At 39.3% G+C, this 18,762-nt stretch overlaps 1 protein-coding gene across 1 annotated transcript in view; it reads left to right on the forward strand.

The window, feature by feature from the left end:
- TENM3 (teneurin transmembrane protein 3) overlaps positions 1-18,762 on the forward strand; it is a 588,433-nt gene that overhangs the window by 514,577 nt on the left and 55,094 nt on the right. The window contains exons 14-19 of the mRNA XM_010835814.1: positions 1,876-2,092; positions 3,102-3,221; positions 4,037-4,298; positions 8,127-8,394; positions 9,665-9,808; positions 16,844-17,093. Coding sequence (XP_010834116.1) covers positions 1,876-2,092; positions 3,102-3,221; positions 4,037-4,298; positions 8,127-8,394; positions 9,665-9,808; positions 16,844-17,093 — 1,261 coding nt within the window. The remainder of the gene's footprint in view (positions 1-1,875; positions 2,093-3,101; positions 3,222-4,036; positions 4,299-8,126; positions 8,395-9,664; positions 9,809-16,843; positions 17,094-18,762) is intronic.

Below are 18,762 nucleotides of genomic sequence, written 5' to 3' on the forward strand. Positions count from 1 at the left end.
AGGCAATGGCACCCCACTCCAGTACTCTTGCCTGGAAAATCCCATGGACGGAGAAGCCTGGTGGGCTGCAGTCCATGGGGTCGCTAAGAGTCGGACACGACTGAGCGACTTCACTTTCACTTTTCACTTTCCTGCATTGGAGAAGGAAATGGCAACCCACTCCAGTGTTCTTGCCTAGAGAATCCCAGGGACGGGGGAGCCTGGTGGGCTGCCGTCTGTGGGGTCTCACAGAGTCGGAAACGACTGAAGCAACTTAGCAGCAGCAGCAGCAATTATTTTGTCCATTCTCCCAATGGTGATTAAAGTCTGCAGAAACTGTTTTTATTAATCTGTACTGAGAAATGTAGTAGCCAAACAGATCAAAATTCACATATCAACTGGTCACTGAAAAATGACCTTAAAGAATAATGTCATGAAACCATTATCCTAACACTCTTATCTGCTAATGGGATGGTTTATATGTTTCAAACAAAATTCTTACATGGCCCATTGAATATAGTTTCCTTTTGATGTTCCTGGAGAAGGCTCGGGAAGATTCTAACCTTTATTCTTTTTATGTCACCAACACCTCTAGGTCAATTTTGAGTGATAGATTTCTTATCATTTTCAATATTATAGCTTATTTACATTACCCATATTTTTATTAACATCTTCATTTTACAGGAGGCATATTAATAGAGCTCAGGTTCCAGTTTAAATTTTGAGAAATGACTTAATTATATTTGAAATATACTTTACCATCCTTGGGCTTCCATGGTGGCTCAGACAGTAAAGGATCTACCTGCAATGCAAGAGACCCAGGTTCGATCCCTGGGTCAGGAAGATCCCCTGGAAAAGGAAATGGCTACCACTCCAGTAATTCTTGCCTGGAGAATCCCCATGGACAGAAGAGTCTGGCAGGATACAGTCCATGGGGTCACCAAGAGTAGGGTACAACTGAGCAACTAATGTTTACCATCCTTGGGAAAATGATTTCCTTGAAAGGTGACTGGCTCATCTCATCTATTATATGTTAATTTGTATTAGTATTTCACAGATTTCCATTTTCGGACCTTTTCCCAAATTTTAGGTGGGAGAACAGCCAGTCAGTGGAGCGGTCTGCACATACACAGTATTATCAGTCAGTGGCGTGGTCTGCACACACACAGTATTAGTCAGTGGAGCGCTCTGCACACATACAGTATTATCAGTCAGTGGAGTGGTTTGCACACACCCAGTATTATCAGCCAGTGGAGTGGTTTGCACACACACAGTATTATCAGTCGATGGAGTGGTTTGCACACACACAGTAGTTGTCAGTCAGTGGAGCGGTCTACACACACAGTAGTTGTCCAAGTGCACCGTATTCTGGCGCGGTTAGTGGCACCTTAAAACAATTACAACAGTAACACCAGAGTTCACTGATCACCATCACAAATACAATAATAATGCAAAAGTGGAAAATCACAAGAATTACCAGAATGTAACAGAGACACAAAGTGAGCAGATGCTGTTTGAAAAAATGGCACCAATAGACTTGCTCCAGGCAGTGTTGCCACAAACCTCTGATTTGTTAAAAAAGAAAAACCTCAACATCTGCCAAGGGCAATAAAATGAGATCTGCCTGTAATACATTGTTCTAAACAGTCATTTATTTTTTATTCAGAACCAACATTATATAATTCTTTTCAGTCATCTCCATTGCAACCATTTACTGTCTATGAAAGCAACTGTAGCTATTGTATTTGATTTCAAAAAGGATGCCAGAAATTACTGTTAGATAGGAGGAACAAATAGTTGAATGTGAAAAAAAATAGCCAGTCAACAAACAAAACTTATTCTGCATCATGGCCGAAAAAGAGGAATTTTCTAACTGGTTTACATCTCTCTCTACAGATGGACTTATTGACTGCATGGATCCTGATTGCTGTTTACAGAGTTCCTGCCAAAATCAGCCTTACTGTCGGGGACTGCCCGACCCCCAAGATATCATTAGCCAAAGCTTACAGTCACCATCTCAGCAAGCTGCCAAATCCTTCTATGACCGCATCAGTTTTCTCATAGGATCTGATAGCACCCACGTCATACCTGGAGAAAGTCCTTTCAATAAGAGGTTAATACACTTTTCCTTACATAGATTCGTAATGATATTATCAACAGTTATAAGCCCTTAATATAAAATGCTGATGACTGCAAATTTGAGGAAAGTGCCTTTTTTAAAATGTAGTTTTTCATCGTTCGGCACATCCTTCACCAAACTTCATGTTTCAAGCATTTTTGACACAGTTCACATACTTTGTCAATTTCAGTACCGGAAGCATAACAGGACATCCCATTAAGGAGTCAATAAATCCTCATTTAACTGGTTGATTTTCTTAGCACAGTTGGAAGTGTTTCAAAAGAAGCAATGAAAAGACCCCAAAAGGCAAAACAGGAGTGCACTTTTTTTTAAGCTGAGCTCACTAAATAATATAAATTATGAATTAATGTAATGGAACTGCTAACAGCATGGCAGTAAGATTGCATGAGCTGTTGGCCTGGTGCTTTGCAGAGCAGTAATGACTTGAAAATAAACCAGTAAGTGAAAGCAGGTGTCTTGTGTCTCACTGAGCAAAAGAAGATGATTTACACCAGAACTCCTGGGTCTGCAGCAATTTAACAGCATTAATGCAGTTAGACCCAGCAGTTGATTAAAAGTTGTTGCACAAATGTTCCTCATTGCCCCCTTAAATCTTGTACTTCTCGGTCCCTGCGGGTTTCCGGATTGCCTTGGAATTAATTGGAAAGTATACTTTCCTTCATGCAAGCACCAGATATATGACTTACGAAAAAACGCACAGTTTATAATTTAAAAAATTCATCTCTAAATTATTGGTCTTGATAACTCTCCAAAACCCAGATTGCAGTGAATTAAAACACAGGGTAAACACCAGGTATTTCAAGAATGTGGATTGCAGTGAATTATAAGGAACACCGTCTTGGGAGTGTTTCCAGTCTGGTTTTTGTGAATACAAGTGCCTTATGATACTGTTATTTTATCCTTGGGTTGAATTATCTCTACTCATGATAATGTTTGTCTGAGGAGATAAATGTTCAGTCTAATTCTTCTACTTTTCTCATAGCCTAGCGTCCGTCATCAGAGGCCAAGTGCTGACTGCTGATGGAACTCCACTTATTGGAGTAAATGTCTCATTTTTCCATTACCCAGAATACGGATATACTATTACCCGCCAGGACGGAATGTAAGTTAGTTCCAGCACCCTATATTTCTTCGAAGTATTTTAAGTATAAAGAGTATAAAGACTAGGCTTTTTTTTTTTAATTACCAGGCATGATGCTTTAATGTCCCTTTTAGTCTGAAAATGCAACAACCTTTAGATCAGAGATCTGTGACAGTATGTGGTGGCAAAAATTTAAAGTTATATATTCATGTAGGTTTTAAAAGTTGATCTCATTTTCTAAGGCATAATAAAAGTATTATGGTTTTATAGGAGAATGTTCTTTCTTTGTCTCAGAAGATTCATTTTGAAAAAAAATTTTTGGTCACACCCCACAGCACATAGGACCTTTGTTCCCAGACCAGAGATTGAACAAGTTCCCCCCTGCATTGGAAGGCAGAGTCTTAACCACTGAACCGCCAGGGAAGCCCCCATGTTGAAATATTTGAGAGTGAGACTTTGTAGTTCGGATGGTTCTAGAAAAGGAGTGGATAGATAAAGCAAGCTTGTACAAATGTTAGTAAGTTAGTTAATCTAGGTTAAGGATATATGCGTGAGTTGCAGTAAACTCCAAGAATTGGTGATGGACAGGGAAGCCTGGCATGCTGCAGTCCATGGGGTCACAAAGAGTTGGACACGACTGAGCGACTGAACTGAACTGAAGGATATATGGATGGTCATTGTATAATTCTTTTAATATTCTCATAGATTTTAAACTATTTCATGTAAAAGTTGAGAGAAAAAGGTCTTTCTTATAAAGCATATTGATTTAAGGAGGCGAGTGTTGACAGTTACACAAGATCCAGGTAGTTCACTAAATATGTCTTGTGTTTTCCTAGGTTTGACTTGGTGGCAAATGGCGGAGCTTCTCTGACGTTGGTGTTTGAACGATCCCCGTTCCTCACCCAGTATCACACTGTGTGGATTCCATGGAATGTCTTTTATGTGATGGATACCCTTGTCATGAAGAAAGAAGAAAACGACATTCCCAGCTGTGATCTGAGTGGCTTTGTGAGGCCCAATCCTATCATCGTGTCCTCGCCTTTATCCACCTTTTTTAGATCATCTCCTGAAGACAGTCCCATTATTCCCGAGACACAGGTAGGCTATTCTAGCCGGCAGTGCTTTGCAGTAAACCATTTTCAGATCACGTGGTTTCCAAAGAATTTTTTTTAAAGGATTACAGAATTTCAGTGCTAGCCTAAGTAATCCTCTGGAATGACATGTAGAATGTGGGGTGTGTATGTGTGTGTGTAGTACATAAGAGTTATTATATTAGGATATCTATTTCTTAAAGATCTGTTCAAAATACTTCTTCTTCAAGATTCATCTGTGTCTATTTATTAGCTGTAGCCAGATGGGAAAACAGCTTTAAGTGCAACAGCTAGTAATGTCTTTGCTCATTGATTCATTCATTGGAAAAGGCTTTTAGTGCCTGCCATGTATCTGACCTCCTAACTGACATTATACCAAGTGCTACTGTACGTGGTCATTATTCTCAGTGTTTTACTGTTTAATTATTATTGTAAGCAGAAGATACGTTAGAACAGGTGAATCTCCATAAAAAATGTTCATTGATTTTCTCACAATATTTTTAAAACATGGTATCATGTCTTAAACCCTAATAATATAGGGTTAATGATGTAGTTCGTAAAGCCATATTTTTCACAGGGAAAAAATTATATAAGTTTTAAACCATGTTTGCACTATTCATTTTTGTCTGCTGAAATATCAGGGGATTGTTTTCCTTCCTGTATGTTTCCAATTAGAAATAACTTTCAGATCTTAAAGGCAGGACATTAAGTACAGCGATAATGGACTTCATATGTAAACAGCTGAGTAAAAACATGTGGTCTTTAAAATACAACAGCACTGAACAGCTTGGCCGCGTTTATTCTTCAAATATTTATTGAAATCCCTGTTCTGCACCAGGCGCTCTTATAAAGAAACAAAGCAGTATACCAATCAGATGAAGTACCTGCTTCCAAGAAGTTTGCCAATTTACACAGAGAGACTGAAAACAAACAAATATATGTCAAGTTGTGAATAAGACTTAACTAAAATAATAAAGCAGGGTAAAGTGGATGGAATTGCAGTTTTATATAGCATGGTCCCAGAAGATCTCTTTGATGAGATTACACTTCAGCAGAAACTTTGAGAAGAGAAAGAATAAACCTGGAAAATAGAAGGTCATTCCAAGCAGAGCAAAGAGCAAGTTCAAAAGCTCCAAGGGAAGAACAGGCTTCCCTGGTGGCTCAGTGTAAATAATCTGCCTGCAGTACAGGAGACATGGGTTTGATCCCTGGGCTGGGAAGATCCAATATCCGAGGAAATGCCAACCCACTTCAGTGTTCTTGCCTGAGAAATCCCATGGACAGAGTAGCCTAGCAGGCTTTGTAGTCCATGGGGTCCAGAAAGAGTCAGATACAGCTTAGCAACTGAACAAACAGAAGGGGAAGAACAAAAACTGGGCCTGTTCACAGAACGGCAGAGAAGCTGGCAGGTGTGGCTGAAATGAAGGAGATGATGTCTCAGATCACTGAAGACCATGGCGAGGATGAGGACTTTTCCTGTGATCACTGAGTAATTGGAAGCTGTGAGAGGATTTTAGGCAGACCAAGTACAGTTTCTTATTTGCTTCTTTAAAAGATCGTTGCAGTTGCTGTGCTGAGAATATTCTATTTAGGGCAAGGGTTGAAACAAAGAGACCAGTCAGAAGGCAGTCTCAGTAGTAGGAGAAATAATGGTGTCTTGGATAAAGGTGATTGGGGGTAAGAAGCGGTAAGAACCATACAATCAGCTTAATGGTTGGTTTTTCCACTCTGGCTTGATTCGCTTTTCCACTAGTGCAAAATAGTTGGTCAAATTAAATTACCTTGGAGAAACACGTTTTAATGAGTTATATTACAGATTATTTGTTCCAGTGAAGTAAGCTAATGATGACAAAGACAGAAATCAGTTATTAAAATTAGGAATAACATATTTTGAAATAGAGATATTAACTCCTGGGAGGTCACAGTATATATTCATGAAGGTATCTATAGGAAACCTATCAAATTTATGTGAAATTATTTTGAAAATAAATTAAGAGGAAATAAATGATACGCTTTAAGTTATAATCACTTACATTTTCAGGGCCATCCAAGTCACAGAATCTGTTTTTCAAACTAAGGCACCAGTGTTGCACCCCCAATGATACGGAACAGTGAGTTCTGTTAAGATGATTCACCCTGAACCAAAGGGTCCTACTTAAGTTATTAACATTTGTATGACAGACATACATCATTCCTGTTTCATGTGAGAGGAGTTGGGAGGAAGAGAAACACTACTGAATACAGAATCGCTGTTTTAAGACTTTTCCAACACAAAAAGGTAGTCCTTTAAGTCTGAGTAATGAATATTCCTTGGAGAAGGAAATGGTAACCCACTCCAGTGTTCTTGCCTGGAGAATCCCAGGGACGGGGGAGCCTGGTGGGCTGTCTATGGGGTCGCACAGAGTCGGATGCGACTGAAGCGACTTAGCAGCAGCAGCAGCAGCAATGAATATTCCTAGCGCAATCTGAGGAAACCTTTGAGAATGCTATTTAATTCTTAGTAGAGAAGGTGATAAGCTCCTGGGGTGTATTCTTAAGCGTAGATAGCCTTGTGCATTACACAAGAGGTAGTAAGTCCAAGTGAAAGTGAAAGCGTTGGTCTCTGAGTCATGTCTGACTCTTTGCGACCCTGTGGACTGTACCCCACCAGGCTCCTCTGTCCATGGGATTTTCTAGGCAAGAATGCTGGAGTGGATAGCCATTCCCTTCTCCAGGGGATCTTCCTGACCCAGGAATCAAACCCAGATCTCCTGCATTTTAGGTGGATTCTTTACCATCTGAGCCACCAGGGAAGCCTGACCTTAAGAAGAGCTATTATTATTAACCAAACTAATAGGAGCACTATTAGCAAGTAGAATCTGAATTATTTGGATTTATTTTATATACAACATAGCATAGTTTTTTTTCAAAATACTGAAATCCTGTTTCGGCATAATGTATTTTTGCATATGTCAGGATAAATTTATTGGCATTCATTGAGCAAGTCACACTGATGGGTACATTGTGGGGTTAGGAATACGATTTTTAAAATTTGTAACAGATAATTTTTAGGCAGGTAATTATATTAACTCTTTACATTCATTTCAATTCAAGCAGTGTATATCGAGCATCTTTTGCAGACATTCAACATACGTTAATTGTTCTCTGGGGGGAAATTTATGCAACTTGAAAATATTAGTTCATGTACCATCATATCAAAAATCAGCGATGAGTCCAAGCTCAATGTTTAACTAATTATGGGAGTGTGCTGTTGTTATATTACCTTCCAACATGAATATGGAGTTTGCTACAGTTTATCTCAAGTGAATTGGTCTGTTTTGTTACCATTCCTGTCTTTCTGGGCTGTGACCAGTCAGTTGATGAGGCTGTAGATGTAGCTTTAACCCCGAAATGAGCCAGCTGGCGTGGGCCAGATCTTTGGCCTGGGCCATATTTCTGTGCTGAGCGAACCATCTTACAAACGTCTGCTCTAATTCTCCAGGGCAACGGGGGTGAAAGATGGGTTAGTGAGAATCCACGGTGACTATAAACTAACAAGGCAGTGCATGTCAGCCTGATGGAGCAGTCACAAAATTTCCTGTATTAGAAGTAACACCTGAACTGTGATTAATTCAAGATAAATGACAGGACGCTTTTAGGAGGAGAAAAATTGAGCTGGCAGCAGCGTTATTTTTAATTATTGAATAAGATAACATCTCAAATGCATCTTTGTGGATCGTGACTCTTTAGGATCTTATCTTATTGTTAATTGCTTTGCTGCATTCTTTTCAATGTATTTTACCTAATAGTCATACGTGATCCCCGTTTGCAACTTCTGCTTTCTTTTGAAACCTAGGTCCTCCATGAAGAAACCACAATTCCAGGAACAGACTTGAAACTTTCCTACCTGAGTTCCAGGGCTGCCGGGTATAAGTCAGTACTTAAGATCACCATGACCCAGTCTGTTATCCCATTTAATTTAATGAAGGTGCATCTGATGGTGGCTGTCGTAGGAAGACTCTTTCAAAAGTGGTTTCCTGCATCACCGAACTTGGCCTATACGTTTATATGGGATAAAACAGATGCATATAATCAAAAGGTCTATGGTCTGTCTGAAGCTGTTGGTAAGTCCCTTGTAAATGTATTATATTCAGCATCAAAAACACTGTCTTGAACTCAGAATTAACATGAAATTCATTACAATCCAAGGAAATCCGTGGATAAGCAGAGAGGATGCCAGTAAGGTTGCCTAGAAAGGTTGTAAATGGTTGGTTTAGATCTACCATAAGAAAAAGGAATGTGATTCCATATGATGAATGTGAAATTTCAGGTTTTCATATCCTTTTTTTCATGTTTTTCTTCCTCATCATGTCCCTTCCTTTTTTCATTTTCTTCTTTCCTTTATAATTTTATCTCAATTTTCATTAACCTTTTTTACATTTTCAGTATCTAACAACATGTAGTTTCAAGTCATAATGATATTTTAACATGACATCAGACAACATTTATGTCCAAAAATTATTTCAGCTCTTCTGACTGGAAGGACCAGTCACTTCAGCAGGATGATATTCATGAACCATCAAACCAGTTGTTTCACCGCATGACGGGACAATGCAATCAGAGTTTGATCTGTTGAGATATGCATACTGTGGCTCCAGGCTCAGGCTCAGAATACCAAAAATGAAAGGAAAACATGTTACCTGAAAATACAGTAGGCATTTTATCTTGAAATTAATATGTAATTTGGACTGGAATTTGTTCAGATCAGATAATTGCCTCTTCTCCCTTCACTTTGTTCTAAATTTTAAAATCCATGCTTCATTGTGAACTCTGAAGTTTTCCTTTTGAGACTTGTTCCTATTAATCTGCTGCTAATTTTATTGTTTATTCCTGATAAGAGCATGTGAATATAATGTTGTAACCTGGCTATCTTTGTTTGCTCTATTAAATCTTACTTAGCATAAATATTTTCCATAGCTTAATACTCTTGGAGACTAAGCATCTCTGATTATTCAGATAGTAAATAGTGCTTTTTGTTGTTATTGTCTGATCACATTTGGGGCTGATTTATCAATCTAACTAATGACTTCCCCAGTTGCTCAACCTGAGCTTCATTTTGTACTATGGACCCTTTGTGAAAAAGTGGTGTAGGGAAAAATACTAGTTTTCTATTAAGTCAATACAAAAATAATATTTGGAGATCATTTTTTTTTTCAAAAACCACCTTTTATATGATCAAATCTTCTCATATAAAAAATAGACTCTGTTCACAAATAAGTGGAAATATGGTCTCCAGAGCACATCTGTGAAAAAAGCAGTTTTATCAAGATAATAAAATAAATTGCATTTCTGCCTGCGGCTGGGAAGATGAACCATGATTTGTTCTGATTCCAGTGTCAGTGGGATACGAATATGAGTCGTGTTTGGACCTGACTCTGTGGGAGAAGAGGACTGCCATTTTGCAAGGCTACGAACTGGATGCTTCCAATATGGGCGGCTGGACATTAAATAAGCATCATGTGTTGGATGTTCAGAACGGTAAGAGCTTGTCCACAGATAGTTAATATCATTCACTTTCAAACCAGTTAAACTGGAGCAACATTTTATCCCATGCATGCTATAGGATCAGAATTAGCAGGGGGACAAAAAGTATATTTTTAAAGACTTCAAGGAATTCCCTGGTGGTCAGAGGTTTAGACTCCATGCTTCCACTGCAGGGGACATGGGTTTGATCCCTGGTTGGGAAACCAAGTTCCCACATGCCACATTGTATGACCAAAATCATAAATAGATTAAAGACTATAAAAGCTTAAAATGGAAACTGTGTAATAAACTTCACAGTGTTCATGGTCTCATCACCAACATAGTTTTCCTAGAAAGTACTTGAGTTGATCCAGAGTGCTTTAGGTAGGTTTATGAAAAATGGAGGGAGGGGGATTTTTTAAGTAAAGAAAAAACTAAAATTCCAAGTGGCTTTACAAAAATATTTCTGCTGCTGCTGCCGCTAAGTCACTTCAGTCGTGTCCGACTCTGTGCAACCCCAGAGACAGCAGCCCACCAGGCTCCCCCGTCCCTGGGATTCTCCAGGCAAGAACACTGGAGTGGGTTGCCATTTCCTTCGCCAATGCATGAAAGTGAAAAGTGAAAGTGAAGTCGCTCAGTCATGTCCGACTCTTCGTGACCCCATGGGCTGCAGCCTACCAGGCTCCTCTGTCCATGGGATTTTCCAGGCAAGAGTACTGGAGTGGGGTGCCATTGCTCTAATAGATCTTAATCTTTTAAAAAGTAGCCCGTTCTCACTATCTAGAATTTTTTCAGTTCTTCTTAGATTGCATTTGAGGGAAAGAAAAACTTTTCCCACTCAAACTGGGTTACGTATACTGTTTTTTGACTTTACAAATATTAGGAAAAAATACTCTGGAAAAAGGAAAGCAAGAATTAAAGAGTATTACTTGTTGTAGATCTGATAGATAAATATGCTCTGAGAAACACATGTCAGATCTCATAAACCAAGAGGTAAATTACTTGCAAAATGTGACCAACTTCATGTCATAAAGAACATTAATTATGTTAAACAAATTATGTTGTGTTTGCTGTATTACCAACATTTACCCACATCCTGGCTAGCTTCCCTGGTAGCTCAGCTGGTAAAGAATCCACCTGCAATGCAGGAGACCTGGGTTTGACCCCTGGGTTGGGAAGATCCCCTGGAGAAGGGAAAGGCTACCCACTCCAGTATTCTGACCTGAAGAATTCCATAGACAGCATAGTCCATGGGGTTGCAGAGTCAGACACAACTGAGCAACTATCACTTTTACTTTCTTTGGCTACATCTCAGATAATATACAAGTACATTCCCATAGAGAGAGGAGCCTGGTGGGCTACAGTCCATGGGGTTGCAAAGTCAGACACAACTTAGCAACTCAACAACTTTGCTAGAAAGGCAGAACCTTAAGGTAACTTGCTCTAAAATAAGAGATACCAAGGGAACATTTCATGCAAAGATAGGCACAGTAAAGGACAGAAATGGTATGGACCTAACAGAAGCAGAAGACATTAAGAAGAGATGGCATGAATACACAGAAGAACTTAATGACCATACAAAAAAGATCTTAATGACCCAGATAACCACGATGGTGTGATCACTCACCTAGAGCCATACATCCTGGAATGCGAAGTCAAGTGGGCTTTAGGAAGCATCACTACGAACAATGCTAGTGGAGGTGATGGAATTCCAGTTGAGCTATTTCAAATCCTAAAAGATGATGCTGTGAAAGTGCTGCACTCAATATGCCAGCAAATTTGGAAAATTCAGCAGTGGCCATGGGACGTGGAAAAGGTCAGTTTTCATTCCAATCCCAAAGAAAGGCAATGCCGAAGAATATTCAAACTACTGCACAATTGCACTCATCTCATCCAAGCAAAGTTGTGCTCAAAATTCTCCAAGCCAGGCTTCAACAGAATGTGAATCAAGAACTTCCAGATGTCCAAGCTGGATTTAGAAAAGACAGAGGAACCAGATATCAAGTTGCCAACATCCACTGGATCATAGAAAAAGCAAGAGAGTTCCAGAAAAACATCTGCTTCATCTACTATGCCAAAACCTTTGACTGTGTAGATCACAACAAACTGTGGAAAATGCTTAGAGATGGGAATATCAGACCACCTGACCTGCCTCCTGAGAAATCTGTATGCAGGTCAAAAAGTAACAGTTAGATCCAGACATGGAACAGTGGACTGGTTCCAAATTAGAAAAGGAGTAAGTCAAGGCTGTCTATTGTAACCCTGCTTATTTAACTTAAATGCTCAGTTCAGTTCAGTTCAGTCACTCAGTCATGTATGACTCTTTGCGACCCCATGGACAGCAGCACACCAGGCTTCCCTGTCCATCACCAACTCCTGGAGTTTACTCAAACTCATATCCATTGAGTCAGATGTATGCACAGTACATCATGAGAAATGCTGGGCTGAGTGAAGCACAAGCTGGAATCAAGATTGCCAGGAGAAATACCAGTCACTTCAGACATGCAGATGACACCACTCTTATGGCAGAAAGCGAAGAAGAACTAAAGAGCCTCTTGATGAAAGTGAAAGAGGAGAGTGAAAAAGCTGGATTAAAATTCAACATTCAAAAACCAAAGATCATGGCATCTGGTCCCATCTTGATGGCAAATAGGTGGGGAAACAATGGAAACGGTGATATTGGGTTCCAAAATCACTGCAGATGGTGGCTGTAGCCATGTAATTAAAAGACACTTGCTTCTTGGAAGAAAAGCTAAGACCAACCTAGTCAGCATATTAAAAAGCAGAGACAGCACTTTGCCAACAAAGGTCCGTATAGTCAAAGCTATGGTTTTTCCAGTAGTCATGTATGGAGGTGAGAGTTGGACCATAAAGAAAGCTAAGCATCGAAAAACTGATGCTTTTGAACTATGGTGTTGGAGAAGACTCTTGAGAGTCCCTTGGACTGCAAGGAGATCAAACCAGTTAATCCTAAAGGAAATCAATCCTGAATATTCATTGGAAGACTGATGCTGAAGCTGAAGCTCCAATACTTTGGCCATCTGATATTAAGAACTGACTCATTGCAAAAGACCCCGATGCTGGGAAAGATTGAAGGCAAGAGGAGAAGGGGATGACAGAGGATGAGATGGCTGGATGGCATTATGGACTTCATGGACATGAGTTTGAACAAGCTCCCAGAGTTGGTGATGGACAGGGAAGTCTGGCATATGCTGCAGTCCATGAGGTCTCAAAGAGTAAGACACGACTGAGCAACTGAACTGAACTGAAATTAAGTCTTACCATGCTAGTAACTCTCTGCTCTTCTCTTACAAACAGCCAAAGAAGGAGATTTCACGGTCTTGTCAAAATTAGCTTTTGTCTTAGCAGAAGTTTTCAGAGGTACAGAATGTTGAGTCAAGCATCCAGTACAACTAAATAAATATTTAACTATGATTGATGGGTACTTTTTCTAATTAATGTTGCTTTGATACTGGTTCTTTTTGTTTTGAAAAAAATGTTCATTGGAGTTGAAGAGGATACATTTTAAACTTCTAAATCCAGGACTTGAACATTCTCTTCTCCAGAAGAGAATTGAATGCGTTAATCAATAGTAAGAAAAAGATTGTCCCACATGTCCTGTCTGATCATTAGCAGTGTCTAAAGCAGTGGTGGTTTCCGCCTTTGATGTTACACACGAGGCTTAACCTCAGTCTTTTAAAATGCAAAGCCTTGTGCTAGCCATGCCAGTGGCCACTCTTGATTAAATTCTCTACGGTTATGACTTCCCTGGTGGTCCAGCAGTTAAGACTGTGCTGCCAATGCAGAGAATGTGCGTTCAGTCCCTGTCGGGGAACTAAGATCCCACATGCCACATGGCATGGCCAAAAAATTGAAATAAATAAAGGATACATTTTGATAGTCTCTCCAGTTATATTTCACATGGTTTGACATATTGCTGTATTCCTCCTGTTGCTGTGAAAGTCGCTCAGTCGTGTCTGATTCTTTGCAACTCCATGGACTGTAGCCCACCAGGCTCCTGTCGATGGGATTCTCTAGGCAAGACTGCTGGAGTGGGTACCCATTCCCTTCTCCAGGGGACCTTCCCAACCCAGGGATCGAACCCAGGTCTCCTGCATTGCAGGACAGATTCTTCACCACCTGAGCCACCAGGGAAGGTTCCAGAAGATCTTTATAAACAAACCCAGAGAAAAACCTCCACGTGTTTTCATTATTATGAGATTTTAGGGTAAAGTTCATAACCAGTTAGCCACAAGATTTCACCCAAGAAATTATGAACCAGTAAAAAGACTACAAGCCAAAAACTTCAGGAAAAGCCATATGTATGATATTCAGCACTCAGTGTAATATTCAGGAAGAATAAGAAACTCATAAATGTTCTGTGTGTGGATACATTTAATAAAAATACACACACACATTCTTCCAGAGAATAATAGATGGTTAAATTTTATTAAAATAACAGATCAGATGTAAAAATTGACCCCAAATTCCATCCTCCCCAAAAAGTTATAAATGATAAAATATATATTATTTTAAAATGCGAGGTAACCTACTTCACAGAGTGAACTGAATGTGATTTCAAATGTTATCCCAGAGCAGTTTGACAAGTAGTGGCTTTTCAAAGTGACGTGTGTCTAATCGAATAAACAAAGTGATTTGTAATCGTGACAAGGTGGACGAGCAATGGAAATACAGTAAGGAAGATGAGAAGGCAGAAACATAGACAGTGACAGGTGTTTGCGCAGGCACCCTGGAACATGGAAATAAATATTCTAATGTTCATCTTTCTATTCTGTCATAACAGAGGAGAATCATGAAAGACCGATCGTTCTAAGTAATGACTGACTGAATCAGATGCAGGCAAGCCATAGGCTGACTTGTAGGATTTTCTGATGAAAATTACAGAACTGGCTGTTCTAAGAAATTATAGTTCCATCACTGTCGAATAACGCAATCACAGAAAGATCTTAGGGATCATTAATGTATTCTTTGAATATTCAAGGCAAAATGCCGTTTGTCTGTTTTTATGATCAAGCCTTATTTAGATGATTTTCCCTAAATTTGAATAAACTTGTTTTTTCAGTCCTGATTTCTTTATGTAAATTCGCCATGATTATTACATCACCCATGTGGCAGAGCATTAGAAAAGTAACAGCAGAATTCACCTAAAAAATGCTGAGCTCTAAGAGGAACACCATTATTCTGCTTTCTTCTTCACTTTAAAATTATCCCCAAGTGGGAAGAAAAAACACTTTCTCAAGCTTCCTGTTGGTACTTTCTTGGGATTGATTCTTTTAACAGTATATCTGTTAAAAAAAAATGTATAAACAGCAGGTGGTTTACAGATAATAACATATTGAGAAGTGTCTTGAACGTGTGGAACAATAACAGCTGACCATCCAGTTACATCATAGCAAAATGCAACCGGTGAACTATGTTTAATAATGGTAAATGAGTAAAATCAGAATCTCCACTCACATCTAGTTTCTCACTTTGAAAATATTTATTTAGGATTTTTTTTTCTCAGCTTTTTGTTGAAGACCAAAATGGAGCAGACTGGCATCTTGCCTTAAAATTATTGGTATTTTCACATCTAAAAGCAAAATTCACTTTAAATGATAAACTGCCCTTCCCAATTTTGTAATGTCTGAAATTTTGAATAATTACATGTGCATGCATTTTCATATCAAGTTGAAGTATAAGCAAGAAAAATACTCTTTCATGGTATAGTAATATGTTAAAGGTTTGATATATATTTTCTAGCTTTGTTTTCTGTAAAGTGTATTTAATTTTTTTACAACTCAGTGATAAACTCCTAAGGAAGAAAGTCATATTGTTGGTACATATTTTTATTAGTTGGGTTCATATGGAATGTTTTCAACATCATTTAACAATTAGGCAAACTTGCTGCACCCTAAAGAACATTGCGGGAGACCTGGGTTCGATCCCTGGGTTGGGAAGATCCCCTGGAGAAGAGAAAGGCTACCCACTCCAGTATTCTGGCCTGGAGAATTCCATGGACTGTATAGTCCACGGGGTCGCAAAGAGTCAGACAGGACTGAGCGACTCTCACTTTCAAAGAACATTGTGTAGAGATGGTTGTCAAATTTGGCTGCGTGCACATTAAGATCATCTGGAGAGCTTTTAAAAATCTCAATACCAAGGCTGCACCCCAGATCAATTACATCAGAATCCCTCGGGATGAGATCCCAGCATGAGTAGTTTATACAACTTCCCTGTCAGTTCCAACGTGTAGCCAAGTTTGAGAATCACTGGTGTCGAGAACTCAAGTTTCTAATTTTTCTTGTTAGGCCTTTGTTTGTTTCACCTGACATTCTTTAAACCAATAACGGATAGCATTTTTTGCTCTCTCCTATATATCTTATTCGGTCTCCTATATATCTTATTCGGAGAAGGCAATGGCACCCCAGTACTCTTGCCTGGAAAATCCCATGGATGGAGAAGCCTGGTGGGCTGCAGTCCATGGGGTCGCTAAGAGTTGGACACGGCTGAGTGACTTCACTTTCATTTCTCACTTTCATGTGTTGGAGAAGGAAATGTCAACCCACTCCAGTGTCCTTGCCTGGAGAATCCCAGGGACGTGGGAGCCTAGTGAGCTGCTGTCTATGGGGTCGCACGGAGTCGGACACGACTGAAGCGACTTAGCAGCAGCAGCAGCAGCATATATCTTATTATATAATATTTTACAGTGGGTCATTGAGTGGAGCTTTTTCTGAAAGAACTTTAGATAAAAGTTTTCCCAGTCCAAATCGAAAAGGCACCAAACTGTGGCTTCTGTACTGAACCTGGTAACTTTTCAACTTTACTCCTTTTTTTTTTTCTTTTCTTTTTTTAATTTTATTTTATTTTTAAACTTTACATAATTGTATTAGTTTTGCCAAATATCAAAATGAATCCGCCACAGGTATACATGTGTTCCCCATCCTGAACCCTCCTCCCTCCTCCCTCCCCATACCATCCCTCTGGGTCGTCCCAGTGCACTAGCCCCAATCCTTTTATCGTAAGAAAAATGCATTTTATCTCATCCAGGTATCCTGTACAAGGGAAACGGGGAGAATCAGTTTATCTCCCAGCAGCCCCCCGTGGTGAGCAGTATCATGGGCAATGGAAGAAGGCGCAGCATCTCGTGCCCGAGCTGCAACGGTCAAGCCGATGGTAATAAACTCTTGGCCCCAGTGGCTTTGGCGTGTGGGATCGACGGCAGTCTGTACGTGGGGGATTTCAACTATGTTCGGCGCATATTCCCTTCTGGAAACGTAACAAGCGTTTTAGAACTAAGGTATGTCTCTCCTTATTTGGGGGTTTTGATCATAGTGAAACATGCTTTTATTTTGAAATAATGTTGCATATGGTGTACTAATTTATTTACTTAAACATACCTTTCTAGTGTTTAAAATTCTCCTTAGAAAGCAGTGAAATTCTTGGTTCAAATTTGGAAAAGCCCAACACGTGTATATTGTGCCATAAATGTATGAAAGAGTATAAAATAACTTAGGATATAAAAATCTCACCGGTTCCAGTGAATTTTCTATACTCCAATAAGCTAGAACTATGGGTTTTAAATTTCTATAGTTATCTTTAGAAAAACCTTGTGTTATAAGTTGTTACACCTTTATTTCACATTGGTTGAAATTAAAGCATAAAATATTTTCCTACAATATTAGGACATAACAGTAAACAAACTAAGCCTATAACTTTCAACTGGAATATCAAATCTTCAAGTTGGGTTAACTCATTAACCATAATGCCAGTAGTTAAAGTAACAAATTGCTGTTTTTGCTTTGTTCATTAGGCATGTTTATCAAAATCATTCTGTTCTATAAATTGTTTGATAAGCCTTGACCTACAAAATTCATTCCAGTGTTAGTTCTGCTTAAGTTAGCAATTTTCCATAAAATAATTAAAATCTCAGTATTCAGTTCATTATATAGAAACCTTTTCTAACTATGCTTTTTTTCTCCACCTTTTTTATCTGCTTCCACCAAGAAATAAAGATTTTAGACATAGGTAAGCATCTTGCTTAAAGGTTATTGTGTATTTTTGAATGTCCTTCGTATGTGTCAACTTGTCTCTCTGACATTGTTTTCTAAGAACATTTTATCATGAGAGGAAATTCAGCAGCCGAGAACATCTAAGGAATGAAAACCGCACAAATGAACTATTATGATACAGCATATTGCAAAGCCTATATTGTGCAATATAATTTGAAAAATATTTTTGAGTTGGCTAACAGATTAAATTTTGTCACAGAAAACCATCATAATGAGCATCTCTGTGTAACAAAAAAGAAACCTGTAAATTTCAGGTACTGACTGTAAGCCGTATTGAACAGAACAACATTTGAAGCACACTTGGGAGAGTTTAAGGAGCGTTCAGTTTAACCAATAGCCAGGGCAGATCTGCTCTATGGGGCCCAAAGCTTATTCAATTAGGGGGCCTAGGTTAAAGAAGAAGAACCTAAAGATAGTTTACTTTGGTGAATTTTTTAAAACGTAAGGTCCCATGAACATGCTGCCAGGGGCCCTTGGACTTGGAAGGAACTCGTACAAGTGGAGGAGCCCTAAAGGTTAAGCTTTACTGACTTCCTGGTAAATTCATTGCTGCTGTAGTTTAAACTGTGTATTTCAGTTCAGTTCAGTCGCTCAGTCGTGTCTGACTCTTTGCAACCCCATGAATCACAGCATGCCAGGCCTCCCTGTCCATCACCAACTCCCGGAGTTCACTCAGACTCAACGTCCATCGAGTCAGTGATGCCATCCAGCCATCTCATTCTCTGTCGTCCCCTTCTCCTCCTGCCCCCAATCCCTCCCAGCATCAGGGTCTTTTCCAATGAGTCAACTCTTCACATGAGGTGGCCAAAGTATTGGAGTTTCAGCTTCAGCATCAGTCCTTCCAATGAACACCCAGGACTGATCTCCTTTAGGATGGACGGGTTGGATCTCCTTGCA

Source organism: Bison bison, unplaced genomic scaffold, assembly GCF_000754665.1.
Source record: "Bison bison bison isolate TAMUID 2011002044 unplaced genomic scaffold, Bison_UMD1.0 scf7180017864050, whole genome shotgun sequence".
NCBI classification, from domain to species: Eukaryota; Metazoa; Chordata; class Mammalia; order Artiodactyla; family Bovidae; genus Bison; species Bison bison.